At 39.1% G+C, this 27,474-nt stretch overlaps 1 protein-coding gene across 1 annotated transcript in view; it reads right to left on the bottom strand.

The window, feature by feature from the left end:
* HIBADH (3-hydroxyisobutyrate dehydrogenase) overlaps window positions 1–26,215 on the bottom strand; it is an 84,391-nt gene extending 58,176 nt beyond the window's left edge. The window contains exons 1-4 of the mRNA XM_083824069.1: window positions 26,059–26,215; window positions 19,380–19,540; window positions 13,847–13,956; window positions 10,572–10,693 (exon numbers count right to left, since the gene is read on the bottom strand). Coding sequence (XP_083680195.1) covers window positions 10,572–10,693; window positions 13,847–13,956; window positions 19,380–19,540; window positions 26,059–26,122 — 457 coding nt within the window. The 5' untranslated portion in view covers window positions 26,123–26,215. The remainder of the gene's footprint in view (window positions 1–10,571; window positions 10,694–13,846; window positions 13,957–19,379; window positions 19,541–26,058) is intronic.
* Between the last annotated feature and the right edge of the window lie 1,259 nt (window positions 26,216–27,474).

Here is a 27,474-nt window from a genome sequence, read left to right as displayed (position 1 = left end):
GAAAAAAAAAAAAAAAAAAAGATGTAGAAGACTTTCAAATGCTTCAATGGGATCCAGTGCCCCATGGTTCAGTAAGCTGCTCCTATCTGCCTCCATGGTTAATTTTACTCCTGCTTCCCTTTTCCCTTTTGTCAATAAGAGAGAATATAAAATAGAGCAAAGCAGTTTTATTATGTTTGTCCAGTCAGTAAGAATTACTCTACAAATCTGCATGAATACCTGAAAACAGAAGACACCAAAGGATGAGTACACAAGAAGGTGCCAAAGCACGTGTCCCCTCCCCACTTTGCTTTCTACCAATTCTTTTTTCTTCTGAGTAATTCAATAACAAAGGGAAAAAAAAGCTATTGTACTTTACTGCTTCTTGCATAACGTGATGAAAGAACTGAGAAAGAAACTTGTTTTCTATTTTCAACTGTATTATTTGGTCTAATAAAAGCTTCTCCCTCTCTGTACACAATTCCCCTTCTTTGTATTCTTAAACCACCATGTAAAAGAACACTGGTACTGTGTTACTATGATTAGTACTGAAACATTATAGATATGTGTTATTTGTGTGGCAAGAATTTAATTAGCATAATAATACAGTACTATGGTAAGAATTTATGACTAGAAGGAGCTGAAATTCCTCTGTGGTTCAGCATTCAGGGCCATGTGAAAACAGCAACGCACACCACTTTTAGACTCAGAGGATTACTGCACCCAAGTAGTAATTCACCCACATCCCACAAGGAATGGCAGAGCCCTAGCAAATGCCACTCGTAGCCACATAGGGTTACATTTGACTGACAACTGCATTTGGCCTCTCTTTTTCCAATTAAGCTCCATCTGTTTGCTCTGCTGAACCGGCTGGCTTTTGGCCCCTCAACAGAACATCCACTGTATGTTATTGCATCCACTTCCCCAAATCTGTTCAATGCCAGAAGCCCAGAGATGCTTCCCCAAAACATGTCATTGGGAAGGGGCAGACAAGATGGGTACCTGGGTGGGAGAGGATGTTTGGTATGTGAGTAATGGGAGCAACTTGAAAAAGCATGTTTTTAATACCCTTGGCACATCCAAGGAAGGGTTAAGTGCCTACATTAAAAAAAAAAAAAAAAAAAAAAGCACCATTTTTCTTTCATTATATAGTCTGACCAAAAAGCCTCTGAAACCAAAATTAAATACTATGTTCCCTTCCACTCCCCAACGTACACACTCTAAAATAAATAATGGCCAAACTGATTTAAATGAAATTCTGTAGAAGAATTTGTGCTTGGATGAAAATGGCACATTTGAGCCTGAAGCAAAAGTAAAACCGCCAAGTTATAAACCTCTCAAAAGGAAGGTTTATAATGGAAATGCCAACAGACCCTTAACTATAGTGGAGCTGTTAGGTGCCAACGTATAAATAATTTTAGCTTTTGTGGTCAACTTACGATAAATTAGATACAGTACAAGTAGAAACAGTAGGGTTCTGATTCAGTAAACAGTAACGGCCAAGAGTGCATGTTTGGATTTTTAGACAAGTATAGCATAGATTTGATGCTGGCTCTGAAATGGAGTCTATAAGGGACGTTTGGACTTTTTAAAGTAGTAAGCAAGCCATATTCTGAATTCTTGAGGGCTTGTAAAATAAAAACTCCTTAACAAGCTTTGCTGCCTACTGTTTCAATCTTCTTAGAGTCCTTTAACCCCGTTACCAAAAATGCTCTGTTTAAGTTTGGTATAATTGTCTGCTAAGGAAAACAACATACTAAGTAAATGCACATAACTGCATTTAGCAGTAAGAATTGCTAAGCATACTAAAACAGTCCAAAAAAAGTGCCAATAACTGAACAGTAACAGATTATTCACCTTCTTCTTTATTAGGTGTGTCAGTTGCTCCATTGCTAATAGAAATGCCTTCCTATAGTCCAGTTTGGTTTAGCACAGGGACGTTTGGGTGATCAGGTACGTTTCTCTTGGCGCTGGGAGGCAGTTATTGCATTGTTTCACAGCAGTCAAGCCCCATGCCTTAGCGTGACATGTTGAGGCAGTGAGTGACGCTATTAGCCTTCTCTGTGGGAACTTCCATCTTGGACAGGGTGGGAGCCCTCGGAGGCAGCCAGGATTCAGACCGAGGCTGCTAAGAGGATGCTCCAAGTCAGGAAGTTCTCCTGCTTGCCAAACCCACATCAGCTTCTCATTTGGTACTTCCGCTGCAAAAGCTTCCCACTGCCCCAGCATCACCCCGAGCTCCCCACTAATGTAAAGTCTAAGATAAGTATCTCCAGAGATAGGAAAGCTATAACACACACTCTTGGTTTGTTCTAAGCTAGAACTCTATTAAAACAGTGCCTCACATACTGATAATGCTAGTGAAAACCGCTTTTTTCTAACTGTCCTTTAACTTCTACAAGAGAAAGAAAAATCTCTACTCTTCCAGCATACTCAATGTGAAATACCTTATTAAGGGAAAAAAAAGCATTTATTTGATCCCACATACTTTGGACTACTGGCAACTGCAACAACATTGGGAAAAAGTTTTGTGTCAGACAAATGTGGAACATCAGAAATCAACTAAGTTCAAAGAACTAGCTATTTATAGTCATATACCTGTATGGATTATCTATAGTTACATTTACACTGGTTACTGAACAGTCATGATTGTAAGCAAAACCAAGAAATCTAACGTAAACTAAATACAAGAAGTACACTCCTCAGCCAGTCTGTGAGCCAACGTCAAAGTGACCTTCTCTGTACTCACAGTGGCAAATAAACCAAGTGCCACAAGTCACTCATTCCCACCACATGTTCTCAGAAAGCAGAGGAAATATACAGATTGATAACAAAATGACAGCAAAGATGTGTTGTTTCTGACTACGTACGGTTAAACTATATAGTTGCTGACTAACTAAGAGCAAGAGTTTGCAGCAATTCGTATCAAATAAAGTAAATTAATAATAATCATGTCAGATTAGAATTATTGCCAATGACCTAAATTACATATAAAGAAAGCCCCAGAGGTTTACAAAGAGTTAAAAAACATAGAGGGATACCATCAAATCATTACGTGATTTAAAATATATAAAGGTTTTAATAAAGTGTTACACAGTGTTTCACACTTTCCCCCCATTTTACTGCAGACAAATTTAATATTCTTCCACAGTTGTTCTTCCAGCTAAATTAACTACAGGAATGAAAAGGATAACTAAGTTTTAAGGGTTAAACTTGTAGGTCAAATACAGTGCAGTAAGTCATTTTGTTTTCACTTCAGGTTGTATGTTGTACTTGGCACGAACAGAACTGTAGTTAAAAACTATATCTTTTCAGCTCAGGAACTGCCTGACTCTCATTTGTCCTCTGCATTTCAGTAGATTGAAGCAGTGAGCCAACAGGACTAAATACTGTTGGACAGACTGAAACGTGAACATTTACATAGTTCATATGCTCACAAGCTGAATTCTAAGTGCATATCAACAATAAGAGGCTATATTGCTTCTCTTACGTTTTTATTTAATTATACAAATGATGGATTTTTAAGATGTGTTTGGAGCAGAAAGAATTAAGAAGTCTTGGTATTTCTATTTGCGCTCTGAGGATTAATCAAGAGTAGTCCTCCTACAGAAAAAAGCTTAAGCTGCTGAATTGTCTCAAAGGCGGCAATACTAAAATACTTTAAAAATTCATTGGTTTCCAGGTGTTTGTTTAAATCGTGGAGGGAATACTTCTGCGAGAACAATTTTCCTCTTTTTTATTGGCACAATTTAAGAAACTTATCAAAACACAAAGATGCTCCCCACTATAAGACAACTTTCTGCAACAAATCAGCATCTTAGAATGGCTCAGGATCTTCAGACGGTTTCCCATATAAATCCCAACCTTGCCCAACATGTCACCATGATTTTAAAAACAAAACCGAAGTCACTCATAATACTGGCATCCCCCGATAAGGGTCAACTGAAGATCAACTTTCCTTCCTTTCTACTCGTCTTGGATTCAGCCATTTAGAGGATCAATGAACAACATACTTTCAAAGGCCTGCTCAAACGTCTCTGCACTACAAAATGAAGGGCAGTTGCCCCTATCTATAAAGTTTCTCCTACCTGTTTATTTTCTTTCCACTTCTTTAAAACAGTTTGTGTTTAATGCGCCTACAAAGAAGCCTTTTTCAAAAGAGAGTAGTTTGCATGACGTGTCCCAAGACACTGGTTCAGGTACTTAGGATGTTCTTCTCATGTGTCTAGTGTAAGACCTGCTCTGCTTTTTATTTGTTTGTTTAAACAACAGGAATGTGAATCTGCAGACTGAAAAAGTCTGCTGAAGGCAGCGATTAATTGGTGCAAGTACAATGACTTTGCATTAAGATTCAGAATAAGCTGCATTTTCTCCAGTGGCACCTCCAGCGCTTGCAGCTAGTTAGGGTCGTCCTCATGGTGATGGCTGTTGTAAAGGCACAGCGTACTTACGGTTCTGCTCTGTGCTACCTATTCCAGTTTATGTATCTTGCCCTGGTGTGCTGTGGTGCTGGGTTCAGTGTCAAAGTGTGCCATCCACATTTAGCATCGTACAGAATGATTCAGGAGGAGTCAGGGCATTATTAAGGTCTGGTACTGATCATCCCCACCATCCCAAGCATGAGAGTCATGCTAGGTTCTTTGACTAGATGAAAAATACTCTTTGAATAAAACAGTCTCTTAAATGAGGAAAAAAAAAAGAAACTTATGAACATTTAAAAACAAAACAAATCTTGTAGAAAGCTTCAAAGCTATCACTGCATTCCAGAAACATTTCCAAACAACACCTGCATCTCCTTAACTTTAAAAGTTCTCTAGAAGAAGCAATCAAAATTTTAAAAATGAAAATAATTAGTTTTTATTCCCTAGGATTTATGACTGGCTGAAATTTGAAGATCTCTCTTACTCTGTATATCTCAGAAAGCTCGATGGGATGAGCATTAAAGTAACCACAAGTAAATAGAACAGCTATTAGGAATTCAGTAACAGCTCGCATGCAGCCATGGATATTAGAAACAGTTTTATTGAGAAAAGGAATGTTGGCCATAATTCCACAATTATCCCTTGCTCTTTTTCAAAGAGTGCCACAGGGATTTTCAACTTCCATCTGGACAGCTTTCCTTTAACTGTTTTTGAACACCATGTGTGAGAACACAACAGAATTGTAGACATTAGAGATGGAAAAGACCTATTAGATCATGTAGCCATCTTTCTGCCAGTTAAAGATTTTTCCCTACAGAATAGTTCCTAGCACTTTGCCCAGTACAGTTTAAAGCATGTCAAGATACTTGGCTTCAACCAGCCCCTTTGGAAAAATATTCCACAGTGTATGAAGAATGTTGTTAGGAAGTTTTTCCTGGTAGACACAGCATGCATTTTTCTTTCCTTAATAATTTCCAGCCTATTATTCCTGGTTATATCCCATTGGGCCAGCCTGAATAACTCATCTTTACACCTTCGAATAAATGGAGACAGATATGTTTCCCTACACATTGGTCACTAGTTGGCCAGACTACACACGGTTTTATAGCCAAAATATACACTACACTTCAATAAAATCACTCATTCCACCCTTTTAGTCATTGTAGGAATGATTGTCTCCACCCCAGTGAACATTTTCAGATGATACTCTCAACAAATCTGTTTGTTCTTGGTTAGCCATGTACTATCTTCTGCATGCTCCATAAAAGTAAAAAAAAAAAAAAAAAAAAAAAAAGCATAACAGACTCACAGAAGAAAAATACCCTCACAAAGTCAGCACAGCAGTAAATGTACTATCTCATCCTTCTGCAATGGCAGCTGCTGTGATTTCTGCACAGGGTTTATACTTCCTCTCTCCCCAGTGTCATAATATGCATTTTGACAATGTGTATATTTTCAAGATCTCCATTCTCTTCCATCTTCTCTCCAAGAAAACAGAGGCCTATTAAACAGGCTTTATTTTGACGAACATAAGAATTGTTAAATAGTTTCAAGTTTTTTTAAATTTATTAGGAATCATAAGCTTTTAAAGCATCTCAGATTTCAAAGTATTTCTTTGTCCTCATTTCAGCCTCCTTAAATGACAGTACACCTGATCCTTCCCTTTGTTATGTTACTTCCTGCATTAGTTTTACCTCATTTAAGTTTGAGAATAACTCCATAACATTTTTCATACTACCTTTAATATTAAAGTTGCACACTGAAAATTTTACTACTGTCCCTAAATCAAAAAGCTTTGCGAAAAATTAGTAAGATCTGATGCATCCAGCTAAAATGTAAACAGAAGTAATAAGATTGCATTTCTCTAAAAATGCACAAAGCTATGGAAACAAAGCAGATACAACCTAGAAAAGCCAAGAAAAAGTAGCTCTACTGAGGTTCTCCAACAAATGAGAAGTCTATTAAACCAGTTTTGTTCAATACACAAATATATTGATGATGATAATGCTTTATTAGAATGTAACATACAATCTAAGAGCTGCAATGTGTGAACCACTCATTACTATTTTTCATTAGTCTTATCTTAAAATATCTTTCCATTCATCTTTAAAAGCATTAGTGTGCATAGACATACTCCTAAGTCTTCTGTAAGGCCTTCTCCTCTACTTCTTTTGGAAAAGCATTAAACCTTCCGTGCCTGAGTAAGAGAAACATTCACCAGTTTTTCAAGTTGGCCTATTTAATCTCTTCTATCAGTCCAGTCATGCCATTGAATACATTCATTCCTCCAGTTTTGAGGTGTTCTCATTTAAGAAGAGGAGAAGAGCCATGAAATATAGTGCTATTATAATGAAATCAAAGAAAAGATCTCCACAGTATTGCTAAATATTTTTCTTTGCTCCATATTAAGGACAGATTTGGCCACACAAGGATTAAGTCTGTAGTTCATGCTTCAAGGTCTCCATTACCAGAGAGCAGAAGTCTCATTTTGTAATTGTTATTGGTAATATTCCTTCCACCACTTAATGGTTAGCTAGAGTTTATGGAAGTACTACTGTAAGATGAAACAGTTTGAAATGACAGCTGGAATAGAAATTTCAACTTTTTCTAATCTACTCCAGCCCACAGTTGCTAAAAAAATGTGTTGTTCTAGTGTTTATTACTGTTTTAGCATGACTGCAGCTCTCTCTGACAGCTATTAACAATTAGCAGGTTGACTTATTGACTACTATCTCAGCTAAAGTAGACAATGAGGGGAAAGATCTACCTAAACTTCATTATCAGATCCAGAGAACCATACCCACAACAGAATTGAAAACTTTACCTGTAACTCCAAAAACATAAAAGGTAATCAAGCTGGCACATCTTTTTGTGAAGTTCCAGCAAAATGCAGTACAACATGTTTTGAGCTAAGCGGGAGCCGAAATTAATTTCAGAGTTATGGAAGTGGAAAAAAGTTGCAGAGATATTATCTGAACACTAACAGCGTTTACAATGAAGAAACCATCTCATCAGAAATTAAATTAAAAACAAAACAACCAACAACATTTTTCCACCGCACTTTAGACAATGCATATTTTGTGTGCTGAATTCAACAACCATAGATGTTACAGCAGCATCAGTGAAACCACCAGTAAAATTTGCTCTGAACTGCAAGGTAAGAATCATACTTCCAGTGAAATCAGTGGGAAGACTCACTTGACCCAATTCTTAAATTTAGATCTTGTGCTCAGCCCGCACCCCTTTCAACAGCAACAGAAGTCAGTTTTAAATATGCTTCTGTGATGATCTGTGCTTTAAAAGCCTTTTACGTGTACGAAGATGCAGAATCCAATCTTTGCAAGAAGATAAATTTACTCCTCTAGTTTAAAAAAAAATATTAAATAAACATGGATTGTGAAGATTTTTCTTCATTTGTCTATGCTCGCCAAGAGCTCACAAAGGGCAGCATTGGGAACTGTGGCACAACTTTCTCATGCGGACCTGCAAGAGATCCTAATCCCAGGATTAAGTGACTGCTATCTCTAAACAGCATTAGCAGCATAATCTGCGTGCTACTACTGGGATGAGAAGTATTTTCCAAAGTTAGTTAATACAAAATAACACTACAGTAATGTGGTGTATTATCTTCCACTTAATGGGTCTTGACTATAAGCTGCACGTAAATGCTGTAGGCCAATCATACGAAGAGCACAGCACTACTACATGGGCAGCATAGGCCTATCTGAAAAAGATTAAGGGAAATAATCTTTCAGAAGTAAGGCTGCAAACAAGCTACTGTAAGCCGGCACTAACTCTAGGCCTTAAAATACTTTATTTGCAATGTCAGAACAGGAATAAAATTACCAGTATTTCTCCATGAGTTTTATAAACCAAGCACCTTTCAAAATATTATTTAGTTTGTGAAGTGATTTGCTTTCAGTGGAGATGAATATTAATGTCCATTAGGCATACCCAAAACACCCAAACCCACCAGTGGAATCATCTGCCAATAACAGCTAGTAAACACATAGGTCTGAAGATGACAGTTCAGGCTTGCTGATTCCTCTTCCTCCTCATTCTATCCCACAAACTCCCTCACTGACACTCCTGCCAAGTCTGTTGCATGTCACAGCAACACAATGATGCCTGCCAATTTCTAGAGAGCTGAGCATACTTCTCCATTTAGCGCTTTGTCTAATGGCCAACAATGCAGTCAGGACATACAAAAATACCCCAAAGACATGATGTGTAAGGCCCTAAAAGACACAAAACCCAAAGCATAACATTAAAGTTTTTCTAACGTACTTAACTTCTCCATTTGTCTAGCAACTGCCCACTTTAAATACGATTTGTACAGAGTGCTACTTGGCATTCACAAGCATATTATATACTAGAAAGATAAACATCAGTTCTTTCCCCCTCCTTCATAATATCACTCAATCTGTAACTCACAATAAACACCAAATAATTTGTATTCAGACAAACGACTAAACACCAAAACAGCCATCTGTATTCATATTAGTCAACTGTATTTTATCACATTAACCCAGTTGCAGCATTAACATTTTCTCAAGAAACAAAACCCAAAAACCTGCTAGGGTTGTTTTGGAATCAAACTTTTCTTTCTTTCTTTGTAGTTATAGCATAATCAGCCTTAAAGCAAAAAATATAGGAAAAAAAAATACAGATGTTTCCAAAAGATAAATAATTCCCTCAGGTAAACAACATATTTGGGGGAAAGGGATTGAAAAGAACCACATAAAAATGTCAGAATTGCTAAACTAGTAAGTATAAGGCTGTGGAATGTTTAGAAAAGGATCGGATAGATACATATTCCACCCATAACATATTTTTTCTGTGGTTTTTATTCCCATGCTGACAAGTTATCTAACTTTATAAAACTAGGACTAATATTTTGGCTGGAAGCAAGAATCCTGTCTTCCCATTATAGCCTTGAATATGCTGTGGCTCTTCCTACTTTCTGTTCACATTAGAATTGGGGTGAACACTTTGGCTGCTATTGTGTTGCCAAATCATACCTAAGTTTTCACTTGAAAATTAAAAAGATGGTTAGGTTTTGATCCTCACCCACACTCATCTTCATGATGTGAAATACAGGCTCTGTATTCTTTCTAGCTTGTGCATCATACCTTTGATAAACTTTGTAAGACCAAATTGTCTCATACCCGTTGCATTTTTATTCTCTTTCAGGTATAGCTATCTGAATTACCTCAATTAAAACAGTAAAATAAAGAGGACTCACAATGCCACTTAGATTAATTTTTACAGTGGATTGTAAAAACAAACAAACAAACCAAAACAAAACAACATAAGATTTTCCCACAGAAAATGGGTTTTCCTCATCTTCTAATTTTAGAGGTTTTAGATAACAATTCAACGATAATAACAATTAGCTACGGTTCTGTTTTCAAAACCTTAATTTTATGCTTCTACTCTCCTCTATCCACAAAATGAAAGACTTCCCTGCTCCAAATTATTTCTTACAATAGAAGCAATACTCAGAGATCAGTAATTAGCAACCTCCAACTTCAAGAGTACAAAAATCTCTCTCACACACACACGCACACAATTCAACTGTTATAAAACCAGAGGAAGCTAAATAGTCTTTCCCTAGCAGAAATAAACAGATGGAGACTGAAGAGAGGTTGACCATCCACATCGTAATATAACATTCTGAAGGAAGCTAAATTAAAAGAACCACTACACCATACCATGTGAAAGATCAGTTTATCCAGGTCTATCACAAAAGCTTATTTGTAAGCCTAAAAATATTCCTAAAGTAACATGCAACTTCTTAAAACACCAATGTTTCTCATCTGCTCCTAAAAAGACAGCAATACAACTGCATCAAAGAATAAAAAAAACAGTACACTGAAAGATCAGGTTTACTACCCTGAGCTCCCTTACTGCAACAGCACTGCCTTCAGGCGAGAGATGACAAACAGCATTGTGCTTCATAGAAAGCATTAAATTCTTTATACAGAGGCAAACATGTACACGTCACAGAGGAAAGAGGCAGCCCTTTCTTTAATGTAATGGAACAAAAAAGAATACCATACATCTAGCAAAGAAAACCAACTGTACCAGTAAGGGCACAGAGTGGTGGCTAGGATTGCTAACAAGAAGACAAGCTGTCCGATATGAGGTAAACTGTTAATGAAGACTTACCTCCAGAAACCGGAGCATCCATGAAAACAGCTCCCATTTTTTCAACTGCTTTAGCTAATTCTTTTGAAACTGCAGGGTCTATAGTACTGGAATCTATTAGTAATGAGCCTTTCTTCACTTTCCTAAAATAAAGATTTATTATTATTAAATATCTGTTGCACTAGGTATCTGCAACAATTACCATGGCAATGACTTTCCTCAGCATGACAACCACACAAATATTATTTGGTACACTAATAATTAATCATAATGTTTTAAACTCGTCTGAGCAAGATCTGCTCCGTGTGTATGCTCCTGAGTATGTATATCACAATGTTTTGAATGACTCAAAACGCAATAAAACCTGAACACACAACAACACACAGGCACATACACAAAAATATTTTTTCCTAAATACTATTGTAAAAGAAATTACACGAAAGGAATACACTAGGAAAATCTGCCATCAGATAAGCTTGAACAATACATCATATACAGATCAGACCGAAGATGCATTCTAAGCAATGGAACTAAACACTGATATAGCTTAAAATTTCATATATAGCTTAACGGTTTTCTTTCTATGTACAGTATATTAAGCATCTTATTAGAATAGCCTGTTTGTATTCTTTTAATTATTGTTACAATTTGTTCTATCTAAAGATAGTAACTAAAACCACAAAAGCCCATTACAGACTTAAAAGCAAAGAATGGCGCAAAGTTTCCGCACTGACAGCAAGTAAATTTAGGCAGAAGAATTGTATCCCAAATGGCAGAACATGAGAAGCTGTGTATGTGATTAAAAAATGCAATTAAATTAAATTTTAAAAATGCCTACACAACAAAAACGTTGATTATATTTTTAGCCATCTTTCCAATCAATTGCACTGCGATTTAATGTCCACTGGACCCGCAAGCACTATGAAATCAAACTGCATAATTTTTCAGTCATAAAAAGGTGAGTAATTTAAAGCTACGTGTTACATTAGACAAAGAGCCTCCCTGCACCTCGCGTGCTGTTGGGAGTACAGTGAGGTTCACTGAATTGAATTAGCTGGATTGCTGGAAATAGTCTCTCAATATACACATATGGCTGTGAACCCCACTACAGCTCCAGATTAAAGCAGTGCCACATACACAGAGTCCTTTTTCACAGGATAGATGAGCTGCTGCAGTTAATTTGAACACACGCAAACAAAAACCAGCTTAGCAGATACAGCACTACATCATCTCCCCTTGCGTTCAGCACAATATGCAGTGGCACAGACTCCCCGGTCACCCAGCAGGACGACTACGTTAACCCTTAATGTCAATGTTTTCTTCAGTAAAGCTCAAAAAGCTTCAGAAAATGAATGAGGTCTCACCAGTTATCATTGAACACATCACTCGGAGCAACAATTAACCACTACTGTCAAAAGACACTTCCTTCTCTTGAATATGGAGGCTGAGAAACTGCAGCAGCAAGACTGCTTACTGTATCTTCTGTTCTCCTCAGCTAGGTTCTCAGAAGATTATCTGCCTGTATTACACCAGTAAGTACTGCCAATCAGTCTTCAAAGCATTGCCATCCTGGGTACAATTCTCCCACAGCTGTTTGTCTAGCTTTGTGGGACTGATCCAATTACCCTTCTTCCTGAAGGGCATATGCTACAGACTTAGATCTGCTCAGTCCTGCTTTGTGAGGAATTAGACGATGGACAGTAAGGGAAGAAAGCAGCTATTGTTTCCTGTGTTGGAAGGAAAAAAGAAAAATCCCTCTCCTCTATTTCATTTTCTAATCGCTGTATCTTAATATAGCCTACAATCAGTAACTAAAATTTTACCAGTTTTAGATGATCTACTATATTTTTGTCATCTGTATGTTTCTTCATCTACATTATCAAGCTGGATAGCAGTAAGATCCTGCAAGATCCTCACAGGTATTGAGTAGCTTCAGTCATCCTGCTAAGAACAATGCACATGTGGCCAGAAGAGCTTTTAAAATACTATTCATTTATTAATTTGGCAAGTCCAAAAACTCTGAGTATTTCCACTATTAGAATTCTGCAAAAAAATTTTAGGCTCATTGGGAATCCCTCCACAAAAGCTAATAAAACTATTGTTTCAGATTAAACAAACTCTTCAGATATTTTCTTGTTAATAAACAGGGAAGAATAAACCAAAATGAAACAGTTTTCTCGCCAAATCTAAAGACTAAAGCCTACCTGAATTAGAAACATGCCAAAGCAAAACTGAGGTTTTGGACAAATTGCTTTTACATTTCTTTCCCTGGTCAAATCAAGCAGGTATAAAAACAGTAATCTGAAGATAATCATCTTTGAAACAGACTTATTTCGTCTGGGGAATGGGGAGCATGTCTGCCCTTTCAGGTATTCAGAAGCCTTATGGTAAAATGTAAGACACTGAATCTTGAAGCAAACCAACAGTCTACTGCTTCAGTACAAGATCCATTTTAAAGGCCTGAAATCACTGAACCTCAAGCCATTTAGAACGTATTACTATTAAAAATACCTCTGTGTATAAAAGTATTTTCCAATAAGCCAAAATGGGAAGCTGATTAAGTCACCTTCTATACTCAAAAAAGAAAAGCCTATTATTTCTAATAAAATAAGGAGTCAATTGTAATGGTGATCTTCATTCTTAAGTATGAATAGATGAAGACATTGCTATAGTTTATCCAATATGAGGATTTGGGTTCAAATGAAATATAACACTACATAAATCCCTGGCTCTTACTGCTCAATAGTCCATTTTTGCCTACAAATCCTAGAATTCCTTTATCAACAGTAAGGAGTCTGCCAAGGTAATGGACAACAAGAGTAGAAATCAATAAAGTCTTGTCAGCTATTCTATGTCAGCACTTTAATACTATGAGACACAACGGCAGCTCTTCAGAACATTTCATTTATAGGATTTTATGTCAAAGAAAAAAGCATTTGAGCAAGTAATTGTCGCCAGCAAATATTCCACTTGTACTTGCTGTAGTACATTACCTTAATGGTAAAAGACACAAGCAACTGAGAGGTTAGATAAGTCAGTTGGGTTGTCTCAAATTCACATAAATTATTATTCTACTGGAAATAAAATTTGACTTTAGCCACAAGCCATTCAAAAGCAAGCATAGGTTAAGAGAACTCATGTAATTAGAAATATCAACAATAAGAAAATAGAGGAGAGCATCAAGTTAAGTGCCCTGAAGGCACAGCAAGAGTTACAGCAATAACGATCATTTGACAAGCAGTGCAATACAGGCTTGAGTACAAGAGGGAATTCTCCAGACTACAGCAAATCCTTACTTTAGAATTCCGTTTGCTCCTGTGTAAACTTCTATCGCATTGGGACTAGAAGGCAGCATGGTAATAATTCTGTCTGCTTTTTCTGCTACATCTGCAGGGGAATCTGTTACCTTTAAAAAAAAAAAAAAAGGAAGTAAGCTTCCAGTTATTGAGAAAGAGATGTCAAACATCAGCTGAGTTTGTTTTAAGTATTTGCAGGTCATAAGGCACAATTAAGTTAGGTAAAAAACTAGAATGCAAGACAAACTTTGCCCTCATAATGGAAATGTCAATTAACTGGATCCAGTAACAAAAAAAGGAAAAAAAAAATGAAAAGGATGTCCTGTTATGGAAGTTCCTCCAGAACATCATAAGTGGAGATGTCTGCAACCTATTCATGAATCTTCAACTCACTAATAAACCATGCCTCTGTACAAAATACTACTCTATAATGTTTCTTAGGAGGAACAACACTAAAGATGATCTCACTTTTTTTTCTTGGCTTACATAGTGTTGGAAGAGAAAAAGACTGAGGAAAAAAGAAAAAATGACTTAATGTACCTACAAGCATCACCTTAAAAAAGTCAGATAAACTAACTGATGTTTCTCATGATATCTTGATTGACATTTTTGAAGAAGAAAATGATCAGCTCAAGCATCCTTCACCAAAATGTCTAAATAAGTTTCAAAATATATTTGTAGCTATTTGTTGCTACATAAACATACTTAACTTTAAAAGTATCATACCTACCCCACTTCACTCTCAAAGGTATGGTATTTAAGATATGTATACAACAAGTGAATTACTGACAGCTAAGTAGTGAATTTTGCCAATTAACTCCAAGATTTTACCAATTAACTCCAAGAAGGCACACGCCAGTAAGATTTTCGTCAAATATTAGTTTTAAATAATTTATTTTTAAAAAATGCATTAATATATTCATAGCTTAGGGAAAAGTGCAACAAAACAAAACAAAACACTCCAGCTTATTCTTTTATCATCAGCGCAAGAGGTTTAAATATGATTTTATTAATTTAGATATTCTACTGAAAGGAATTCATTTCCAAGCAGGAATTAAAATGAGCAAGATGAAGAATTAAGATTCTCCCCCTCTGCTCTGCTCTCGCGAGACCCCACCTGGAGCCCTGCATTCAGCTCTGGGGCCCCCAGCACAAGGAGGACATGGACCTGTAAGAGTGAGTCCAGAGGAGGGCCACAGGGATGATCAAGGGGCTGGAGCACCTCTCCTATGAAGACAGTTTGAGGGAGTTAGGGTTGTTCAGCCTGGAGAAGAGAAGGCTTCTGTAAGAAGACCTTACAGCGGCCTTCCAGTACCTAAAGGGGGCTACAGGACAGCTGGGGAGGGACTCTTTGTCTCGGGGTGTAGGAATAAGACAAGAGGTAATGGCTTTAAACTAACAGAGGGTAGATGTAGATTAGATATTTGGAAGAAATTCTTTACTATGAGGGTGGGGAGGCACTGGAAAATCCCTGGAAGTGTTTAAGGCCAAGTTGGATGGGGCTTTGAGCAACCCCGTCTAGTGGAAGGTGTCCCTGCCCATGGCAGGGGCATTGGAACTAGGTGATCTTTAAGGGCCCTTCCAACCCAAACCATTCTATCATTCTGTGAGCAGAAAGTAGATTTTGTTTGTGGATAAGGTTTGTAGTATCATGCTGTTGCTGGATGATAAAGAATAACCTTAATGTTACAATGATCTATTCTACTAGATATGTGCCTTGAGTCTCTGAATTTTAAGGAATGTCTTAAATACAATTTCATATGCACTTATTCAGTATGGATAAATCACAATGTCCATATCATGTGGCATTAAGGTTAAGGAAATTACAGTTTAAAAGCTACTTGAAAATTTGATTACTTTCTATAATGTAGACAAATGAACAAATCAATGATCTTGTTTCACCACACCCTATCTGTTAAGTACAGGTATTTGTTATCATTTTGTGTTAGTTTTGATACTCAAGGCAATTATATTAATATATTATATTCTAATATACAATGTTCTTATATATTCTCAGCATCTAAGAAAGCATGTAATACACACATTTGGAAGAAATGATGAGCAACTTCTTAAAGGACTTCTGGAACACAGCAAAATAAACTTCCTGATTACAATTTATTGTAAAATAAGTAAAAGAAGAGAAGACTATATATTCACTGAAAAGAGCTCTCAGAAAAGAAAGAAACTGTCTTAGATGGTACTTAACATGTAGGGCTTTTTTTTTTTTTAAGTGTAAGTTAATATTACATTAAAACATCTGGTATAACACACAGATACAAAAAGGAAACATATCCTAGTCCAAAGAACAAACATTAGGAAGAATAAATGAGGCAATTACAAGCAGAAAAACATCTATACCTGATTAGTTAATTTAATGACTTGCTTCCCTGGAGACCAGAGAGTCTAGCTCTTTATGTAGGAGTATGACACCTTTGTCTTTAGTTCAGAGTATCCCTGCCTCAGTACAGTCCCAATGATTATTATTAGAGGAGTAGAGAGGAAGTGTGTAATTAGAACCTGGATTTATATACACCTTCTTTATCTGAAAATATTATCGCCAGTGTTCTCAAAGGTTTGCAAGTTATCAGGTGAAGACTCTGTAGTCCACTTCAACAAGAAATTGAAAAACATGCTATATTGCACATGCAACTTTAAAACTACATCAGCCTCATATTTCCACTCAGCTATGTAGATAGGACACAACTGTTTGATTGTTGTCTTACAGTTTGAAACAAAGCTTAAGCAATACATATAGAAGACATAGTACAGCAGTCATCTATACAGAAATTCATTTTTTCCATCCATGTCTTTCAAAATACTAAAATGTCTTTTAAACGAAGAAAATGAGATTAGGAATGCACACTAACTGTGACAGTTACTTCCACAACCATACAAAGGAAAAACATTTTGCTACCCTGAAGTAGGTAGCAAAAAAAGTGGTAATTAAAATGGGAATTGTCATTCTTGGCTTTCTGATACTGTAACAAATATGATTAATAATCCCAGAGGAAACCGACTTAGCTGGTTCTTAAATAAACTCCTTTTATTTGGAACTTCCTGTGTCAGAATGACCATTGAACTTGAATGTTTTGAATGCTATTAAGAAGCAGTAAGCATTTGAAGTTATTAAGAATATGTGTGTAACTAAAAAACGTACCAAATACTAGTTGCTGAATACTAACATATACCATACCGGGTAAGACTGGCAGCCCACCAAGTTCCATACATGTTCTGATACTGGTCAGTTCAAGCAAATTTTTGCAGTATGCATCTGGATAGGGGAAACTTTTCTTCATACTGGTCATCAGCTTGTGCCCTCCAACATGCATATGTGCTTATGTTTCTTCCAAAATGCTTTCCTATATTTTTCTTTACATTTACTGTAAGCCAATTAACAGATCTACTTGCCTGAAATGCCATCCTCACTAAATACACTGAAGAAAGCTCCACTTTTTGCTGCTTTACTCGAAGATGATTTCAGGAACATTTCCAAATTTGAGATATAATTTGAAGATATGTAAACTGAAGCAAAGTAACTGTGATATATATGCACTTCACTGTGTGAGAAAGAAAATGTTAACTCTGAAGAGGACAAAAGAGACAGTAGAGAATGAGGGCACAGGCAGCTTACAGAACTACTCAGTGTTCTCCCTTGCTTGTCACCTTGCAACTTTGTCCCAAGTTTCTCCCCAGCTGATGGAGAGGTGAACAGCTCTTGCTCAGCCAGTTTCCCCCTTACTAGACACCACTGGCAGGCAGGTGGCTGCCTCCTGACACACCTACCCTTTCTTACTTTGGAGGACAGTGAAGTGGAGTCACAGAATATGTATCCCTCATTCTCCATATACCTTAGCAATAGTACTGACTTTAAACAATGGATATTTGATATTTACTGTCTCTTGGGGGACATCTTTTCACCTCCATAACACTCCTGACAGTTTCACCCTACAAGCCACACCAAAGAAAAAGCAGCCCTTGGAGCCCAATGTTCCTTCTACATCAGTTTCTACAAGGCCCTCTGGACCCACAAGTTTCTAAGTCCTGAAAAAAACACTGGTGTAGGATTTACACCTGTAGATCAAAAAGAGGGAGTTATGTTCAAATATTTTCTTAAAGTGTGTTTTATTTGTATTTAAGCCTACCCACGTATTCTGTTAGTGATTTACGATTTTAAAACATACTTTGGGCTTTATTTTCAAAAACATTATAGTTCACCTTTAATATCATACATGAAGTCTTGCAGTGGATGCTAAGGATTCTACTACTCTGGCAATAAGTCATCCAAGGGGGCAGCCACAGCAAAGAGAGCCCACTGCAGAAAGTGAATTAAAATATAGCCAATTGTTCAAACCATTCCATTTGCATGGCCTCTTACTCAACATGTATCTGGTTCATGCCCAAGGGTCTCAGCTACTTTACGGAAATGAAAACAGTAGCTAGGAAAACAAGCTGAAAAGCCTACTTTCCCACATAAAGCCAAGATTCTGTAATTATTTAAGGGCAACTGCAATTAATTATCAACAGGTGCACTTTATCATTTTACTTTTCAGAAATCTTGATGTTATTATTTAAAATAATTGTAATTAGCTCCAACAGTTTAGACTTTCAAGGCATACAGTTCCTTTATCTAGGTCTACCTCAACGTTCCTTGCCCTGCTAGAAAATTCCTTTCACATACTATTTTCGCATTGGTTTCTCCTTCCTCAAGCATGTTCTTTGTTTCAGTGTTTTATGTACCTATCCATTCAGCCACACTATCTACACTACTATAGCTTTGAAGTATGTCAAAAATACACAAACATACACAGAAAAGACTGCCCCAACCATGTGAGAAACTGAATGGGTTGCTGGGTGTATTAACAGATCAACAAAAGCAATAGCACTGACTGGAACAGGGCCAAGATTTCACAGGGTATATGGCAGGAAGGTAAACCTCCTTAATGTAATCAATTTCCTTCCCTCCTTTTTCCTTTTCATTCCTTCCTCTTCTCTCACCATAACCTTCCTCGCCTCCTAGAGAATAAGCACTTAAATAATTAGATTTTTCCCCAGCCCCTGAGGACTGCACCTTGAAGCAGCAGGAAAGCTCATATGTCCCTATAACCCTTACAGCTATGCCAGCAGGAATTTTTAACTAGGGTCGTCTAACCTGAAAAGGTCAAAGTAGGAACCAGATGAAAAGCAGCCCACTGGCCATCTAGACCTGTGGGAGGAGGAAGCAGCAGAAAGAAGGTGAAAGAACAGGCCATCAACCTACTCTCATAAAAGGAAAAAAAAAAAAAAAGCAACTAGAGAAGTTCAACAAGGTAGCAATTCTGGTTAGCAGCATGAAAATAACTTAGGGTGGAATCATCTCTTTTTTCCAAGTAAAATCTGAAGAGATTCTGACTGTATTCACTAAGCGCTTTAGTTTTGAATGAGATCTACACCAAAACCAACCAAACAAAAAAACAGATTATTTTAAAAATATCACATGCAAGCACCATTGAATACATACAGTTATTGTTGGAATAAAGGAAGTTTACTACTATACCTGAGCACCCAAGTCTTGAAATTCTTTGCAAGCTTCTGGGAACACATCATACGCAATAACTGGATATCCATGTTTTACCAGGTTTTTTGCCATCGGATTTCCCATGTTACCCAGCCCAATGAATCCAACAGGGGTTTTGGAAGCCATTGCCCTAGAACACACTGATTTCAAAACAATAAATATCAATATTTTCATATTTTAGAGTAAAGAGTAATAATAATGCAATAAAAGCTAGGATGTAATCAGTTTGCACTGATTTACACAACTTAAATATTTACACTTTAAAAGGGCAGAAATGTGAATCCTATTCCACATAATTTAAACTGTAAAGCTTACATTATGCAACAAATACCATCCGGGAATGATTTTTCTACATGTCAAAGAAAATTATTTTAATTATGACAGTGTGGCTGTTTCAAAAATTGTAGCAGTAATCAAACTTCAGCGACAGCCCTGAAAGCTAATGTCTGAGTTTCGGTCTCACAGAAGCTCCAACACAGACTTAAAACAAACAGGCTTGTCTATGTTTTGTTAGCATCTAAATCCTAACCTGCATAATCACAATCAATTTTAATATATGTATATTTTGTAGACTCCTTATTTGCAACTTTGGATACAGCCCTAGGACATAGCACCTGCTCTCTAGAAATGGACTGAGGCTGCTACTGTATTTCCTGCGGCTCCTCACAGATAATAACTGGTCTCTTCGGATCCTGCAGCCAGACATGAAGCCCAAATCTAACGGTGAGAGTCTCCCTAACAAATCAGTGCCAATCCTTTGAGCCATGTACATGCACTTGCACTGCTGTTAAAAGCAAACACTGAAAAATAGAACAGATTACAGTATAAATGCAAAATGAAGTCTTTCCAAGGATAGCTGCTGTATTCTATTTGCTGTGCTACAAGGCAGAACTGGAAGGCATGATCTACACCCAGCGGAAAACACTACAGTTTCAGTCAGTTACTTTTTACAAGTAGTTAGTGAGTATCAAATGCTGGCTAGTCAGTAGCTTTGCAGGCATATCAAATGCTGGATAGAAAGTAGTGTGGCAGGCATTCACGTATTGTAATCACTCTCATCACTCTAAACACTCCTAATTCAACGTCAGCACATTTGGTGGTTCCTAGATTTCTTTGCTGATGACACAAGATAATGTCTCCTTTGCAGCAAGGGAAAAAGTTATGCACAATAAACACAAAGGCACGTGGCAGCTAAGCAGACAGGAACAAGGCTAACTACAGAGCTACCGCAGCTCAGAAGCGCGCACACAGAAGTGCCTAAGCTGGATCTAGGCTCTAAGAGGTCTCAATGCTTAGCAAAGAATCCTCCTTAGGCCCATAACACTTGATTAATCATTTCAAAGTCTTTCTGCCTTTAAGCTCCTTCTTAGCCAGCAATGGTCATGCTCTTTCATCTCCAGCACTATTCTGGAAGTGCCACGTTTAATAAATCAGGTTCGTTGAGAGAACTTGGGTCTGAGACAGTTTCCACAGATGCCGGCAGCAATTACATAGCTGGAGAAGTAGCACAATTTACAAGAAAACTGCCTGGGAAAATGCTTAGTGCAAACTGAGATAAGTCACAAAAAAAGAACAAGTTGCTTTTTTAAGAAGTGCTACATGTCAAATCTTGGAAACATATGGACAAAGAGCTTAAAACACCATCATCAGTCACAGTCACCATCTTGAAGTCTTTTTCTTCTCATAGTTTGTATGAGTCAGTCTTCCCCAGTACATCACTCACATTGATCTAAACCGCTCTGTTATTAGCCAGAAGCCTCCAGCTTCTTGTGGAGCTTCAAGGCCTGGTTTTCAGCATCTTTCATTCTTTGCCCCTTAATACCAGTGGATTTTATCTACCAGTAAAGCTTTCATCCCATGTGAGATACAGCTTTTCTCTCTCCACCGTCCACAAAGATCTCAGCTACATCAAAACTTGGCCACCTGCCTCAACAGATGTAATTCTGTCTTCTTCTTCCAGGAAATACTGGGAACGGAGAAGGGCATTTTGCTCATGGTGCTTTGTGTCGTTCCTTCTCTGCATCCTGCCTTGCTTTTCTCTACCGTGTCACATAAGGCTGCTTTGCTTTGATGACTTTGTGTGGTTGTCTACCACGTCTCATGCTCAAGACATGAAAATCCCCTGGCAACTGGACTGCAACAATAGGCCTACTGCCAACGAGTACATGTATTACTTCTCAAAGCAGCTCCTCTCAGTGTAAATAACCAAGAAACTAACTCATTCTTCTACTATAATGTCTTCCTTAAAACCGTTTATTACACAATATCCCCAAAATAGGTAGCAGTGGATTGGCTGGAATATGAGGCAACATCCAGATCAGTCTTAACAGTTGTGTCACCCTGTTCTACTATTTCCCCTTTTGACTGTCTCTGTTGATTGCCTCTTTTCTTAAAAGTGCATCAGTCACATGCCATTTTCTGTTCTGTGCTAATTACAACACATTCAAATCCACAGGAAGTGGGACCTTTTAGAGTAATAGTCCAAATCCTGACTCAGTTTCTGACTTCTTAGTTTGCTTTTAACTTCTCCCAGTCCAACACTAAGTCGCCCACTTAAAAGTATATAACTCGATTAACAGCTTTAAAACACCTCCAGGTCCCCAAGTATTCAGATGCAGGAAAACTCTTTTAAAGGACCGATTAGCTCACAGACATAACTCACAGAGCTGATTTCAATTAAATTAGAATCAACTACGTTTTAAATCCTGGCATGTATTTCAATGGCTATTTAAGACAGTGGGGGCTTGCCAGACAGAGGATATTTAAGAAGGCTTGGTTCTTCAGATCTTCATATTAGATGGAACTCCACAGTTTCACAGAGAAAGTGATGTCCAGTTTGAATACCCAGGCACCGCTTACAGTTCGAGATACACAGCATAGGCTTGTTTTTTTAAACAAGTGCATAATTCAATAATCTATGGATTCATATTCTGCAAACCCACAGACACATGTACTTAACTAATCCCATTAACTGTGTAAGCGTTGGCAGAGATTGTCCCTGTGGTATCGAGTCCATTTTACTTTCCGCAGAACATCTACAGGAACTTGTTGGAATTGCATGGCTGGAAAAATGCCCAGTCCACATTCAACTTATAATTTATGCAATTAATTCTCCTTCACTGGAAACAGAATCAGCAACATAAATTAATCTATACATCAAATTAATTGTTTGCAAAACCAGCTACAGCTACACTGACTCCAAAGAATTTGGGCTTTTCCCAGGAGATTCTTCATTATTCTATTGAGGGAATTAGTGCTCACAGAGCCCTGTGCCTATGAAGACTCCACTGATGAGGAGGATCTATTCACGACCCTCTCGCCATACTGGAGGCTTACAGACAATACAGATAAAAATGTTTTGCTTTGAAAAGCCACCCTATAATACAAACACTTGATTTAATCTACGTAATTGCACAAAAATTTTCCCTTAAAAATAATTTATTAAAGAAAATCAGTACAAGGTCACAAATTTCTGAATGCTTTTTCTTGACCAAAGTAAGAGAGAAAATTGAGAAATGCACAGACTGCATCCTGTCCTTAATCCTGTCCTCAAAATACCTGGCCTGTCAGTGACCTTACACACAAGTCTTCTCAAGCTACTATGTAAAGATGCTTAAAGTCACTTTCTTCTTAACCTGAACGATGGCAGCTACAGGTTTAGGAGATCGTTTCAGAGGCTTATATTTCATTTTACACTATGAAGCAATGATTCTTACAGCTTTAAGGAAGGATTCCAGTTCCAGTGGTACCTTGAATTCACTGCAAATAGTAGAGTGACCAGACACTATAATAGGCAGTGCAGAGTAAGTCTTTTTGTACTCACATAAAAAAGGAACTAGTAGCTGGATAGGATCACAGACAGTGGACCTAAGAAGGTCCAATATGCCTGCACTCTGACGGAAAGCACAGCCTACCTGGCCAACAACAGGACTGAGAAATCAGTAATTCTCCAATTCTAATCTCAACTGTTTTACTTACTTTTTGGCTGTATCAAATATATCTTGAACTACATTCACCACAAGTGCCTAGCTCCTGCAATGGAATCCCTAGCTCCAGAGTCAAATGTAATCAATATATCTGGCACAAGGGATAAGAGCCCACAAATTCCTTTCCCATACGAATGCCCTAATCAGAGAGGCTGCAAGTCATGCTAATATTCTTGATCCCTCTGCATCGGTGAATCTTGAGTTAACTCAAGAGAGATTTAACATGAATATGGGCAGATGACCATGGTGAGATGAAGCTCAAATACTGAAGTTACTGGTTTTGCTTTATGAGAAAGTACAGTTGCATATGAAGAACTTTGACAAGGACAGTGTCATGATGACGGTTCAGTATGAGCCACTAAATTAGGGCTCTTGCCTAATTCAGCATCTGAAATTCTGGTATAAGTACAGGAGAAAACACCACTCTTCTCTTTCCCACTTTGAAACAAAGGCTCAGAGAGAGCTTCTGTGCTTTGTGCAGAGTTCTCTATGGAAACTCATGCAGCCTCTACTGAAGTATGTCCTGGAGGGAACTGGATGGAGAAGCATAGAAGTTAGGGAGGTCAGCTGCACACAGGCAGAATCAGGTCTTCCTGCTCCTAGAAGCCTTTGCCAATGGAATTTAAATTGCCTGGGGGTCACAGGCTTTTAAAGGTTATGCAATGATTTTGAGAACTGCACTCTGCCAAAATCATAATTTAAGATTACAAGACTAAATTTGGCCAGCTTTACACTGAAAACGTCCTACTTGCTTCTTGACTCTGTAAAGGCCTGCTGATGAAAAACAGACACACTATCTTGTAATGGTCAATCTTCTTACCTCATTTTTCTTATCTGTAGCTATACCTCATTAAATGTTTGTTAATGTACTAAAGACAAAAGCATGTAGTAAGTACTTTTCATCTAAAAAGAGCATCAAGTGTACACTTGATCCCTTAATTAAGTAATGTGCTGGACTTCAGCAACAGGTCTTTCCATTGTAATTGTAATTACTATTTCTCTGCACCAAAGCATGGAATCATTTGACAACTCAAGCAAAGCTAGTGCATCAACAGAAGCACTATTAAACTGTTAATTGAATGGTTCTCTTTACTCATCTGAAACTGTCTGCAAGGATATTTGCATGCTCCAGCAGGGTACTCTCTTTTGCGACGAACAGCTCCCTCAGCTGATGAATCTTCGTTTACTTTCTCAGCCATGTTACTTCACTAACACCACCACCCCCTCACCGTCCCTGGGGGTGTTTGAGGAAAAGTTGCACGTGGTGCTTAGGGACATGGCTTTGTGGGTGATATTGGTGGTAGGGGGATGGTTGGACCAGATGATCTTGGAGGCCTTTCTGAAACTTAATGATTCTATGATTCATCCCTGCTAGCAGTCCCCAGGAAAGATTCCTCCACACACATCAAAAATGTGTTTTAAGTAAAGTCACATACACCCTCTCCAAGAAACACCTTTGTAAGCGACTGCCAGCTGCAGATCACAGGACAACACGGTCTCTGTCAACTCTCCAGTTTGCCAACACACAAACATACATTTCCAAGATGCTTCTCCAAAATCTGTCCTCATCTATTTTCTTCATACAAGTTTTAACAGAGTCTGGTATAGGAGTACAGAAGAAACAATCCATCATGGTTTGTTGTCCAAGAGCAACTCACCAAGTAGCCTGTAAGTGAGCGACAAAAGGCCACTGACAGAGCTGTCATGTTGGACACGTCCTGTCACGTTGTCACGTTGGACAGCTCTGTCACAGCTCCTTCACTAGCATGGTGTTTCACTCAGAACGATGCTCAATGAAATCTCTACTCAAAATACATCTTCGAGACTACTCAAAATAAAAGCAGAGGGTGGAAAACCCAATACAGACATTAAAGATGAGGAAACCTGGATGAAAAAGAGCTTAGCAGGTAAGAAGGCTTACTGCTGAGTCCTTCATCCCATAAACGCATCTCGGAGTCAACGGGACTTTCAGCGCGGCTGCCACTAAGTCAGCACTTAAACATCGCGGGCAAAACCCTGTTCTGTGGAGCTTCTAGAGAGAGTCACCGTGTCTCCTTCAGTCACAGCTTCTTCCTCGGGTCTTCGGGCAACGGCAAACCATATTTTGGAGTTTAGAGGGTCAGTGCAGTGCTTTGGGCTGCTTTGTGGAGCTCTGCTCACCACCACGAAACCAGGTGTGCATCCTTCTCAAGACTAAGCACGACCACTGCAACACTGATCGAGGCTGGGCGCCAAAGCTCTTACAGAGCTACCTGATAACCACCGCGCACAGAAAGTTCAAAATACGTCGGAAGCTACCGTTATTGAAGCTGTGGTGAAACAAAGGTGCGCAATACACGAGCAGGTCTCTTGTAATTAAATGTTGTACCACACGACCCACACCTGCTGCACCTCAGCTGTTACTTATCTCAAAACCTGCCTGTAAGAGGGAGATCACGCATTGGTGGAAGAGATAAAACTGCGCCATATAAACCTAATCTCAAAATTCCAATGAAAACCCGATTTTCACCGATCACCTTAAACGAGGACAGTAAGACATTTCTTAAAGTTACTGGCTCGGAAGCCAACGAGCAGGCAGCGGGGCAGCGGGCCGAGGCGGGGGCACCGCTCACGCCCCGGGGCCAGCCCGCTGCCCATTCCCCACGCCTGCCCCGATCCAGGCCGGTCCTTACCCATCACCCGCCCGTGCCATCGCCGCCAGCCCGCCGCTCCCCCGCGCACCACGGCCGCGGCCATGCTGCGCCCGGCCACCTCCGGCCAACCACCGCCCGCCCGCCGAGCGGCAGCCGCGGCAGCCAACCAGCGCCCTCCCCGCGGCGCCGCGCAGCCAATCGGCAGCGCGGCCTCCTCCCGGTGACGGGGCGTGCCCCGCCCTCCCGCCCCGTGACGGGAGGGGCGGGGCGGGGGCCGGGCGGCCGCCGGGGAGCCCCATTGGGGAGCGGGGGGGGCGGGGGGAGCCTCGTCCCTGAGGGGAGGGAGCGGGCCGCCCGCCCAAAATGGCGGCCTGGCCGTGAGGGGGGAGGCCTGGTGCCCAGCCACGGGGAGGGCGTGGGTGGCTTCGTCGTGTGGCAACCCCACAGCAGGGCTCCCCGAGGGACTGTCGCCCTCGGTTGGGGTTGTGTTGAGCAACGGGGCCTGCTGCAGCCTGTGAGAACTCCAGGCTGGGGTGCGAGGGAATAAAACAGTTCCCAGCTTTTCTTGAGTAAAAGGGAGTGAAACACAAAACAGTTCCTCGTTTTTCTTGAGTGAAAGAAAGAGAGCGAAACACAACATAGTTCCTTCCTTGAGAATGAAATTTGCCTTAGTTTGGCGTGGTGACACTGCAGAGGAGTGCTGGGAACGCCATTAGTCATTAGGTTACTTGTTCTGTGTCAGGTCTTTTTTTGTAGCTGTTACCTAGTATCACTGATAGACTTCTGGGAGATGGTAGTTATCAGGGGCAGGTCTCAGATTTCACAAAGTCAGCTATTCACTTGGTTATATGTTAGCACAGAAAGAATAGGCTGGATATATATTCTTGGCTCTTCTGTCAGTACCATAGTATATTTTTGTACACTCGCCCCTATAAAACAGTGGATGATACATAGTTAAATTAACCCAGCTCAACATAAAGGAATTTTGTGGGCAGGAAACAAGGCTGTGGTTATATAGTTGCTTTAATCTGGCATGTGTGAGCGCTACCACTCAACAGGCTGATCCCATACCTTCACCCAGTTGCTTCTTTCTCTCATCGCCCTTCAGCTGTGCACTGAGACAGAGCATGACTTCACAAGAAAAAGATTCCTGCAGCTAAGGCAATGAAAAGAGACACACAAAATCAGAAACTCTTCAATATGCTAGCACTTTGCAGAATTTTTGAAGGTCAAGAGACTCATATGTGCCAATATTTCCCTTAAGCTCTCTCATCTCATCCACCCTACCTACCATTTGAAGTGTACCAAGTGAATGAAGCTACTGAGCGGTGTTACTTTCTTCCTCAGTGGGGAAAAGGCTGACAAACATCATGAGCACAAATTCTGCGTCGGTGAGAGGAGGTGTGATTCCCCGTCAATGCAGCTATGCTGGCAGAATTCTGTACTGGCCCAAAT

The sequence above is a fragment of the Anser anser genome (genome assembly GCF_964211835.1).
Source record: "Anser anser genome assembly, chromosome: 2".
Lineage (NCBI taxonomy): Eukaryota > Metazoa > Chordata > Aves > Anseriformes > Anatidae > Anser > Anser anser.
Note: the sequence above shows the minus strand (reverse complement) of the source record. Positions and strands in the feature narration are given on the sequence as shown.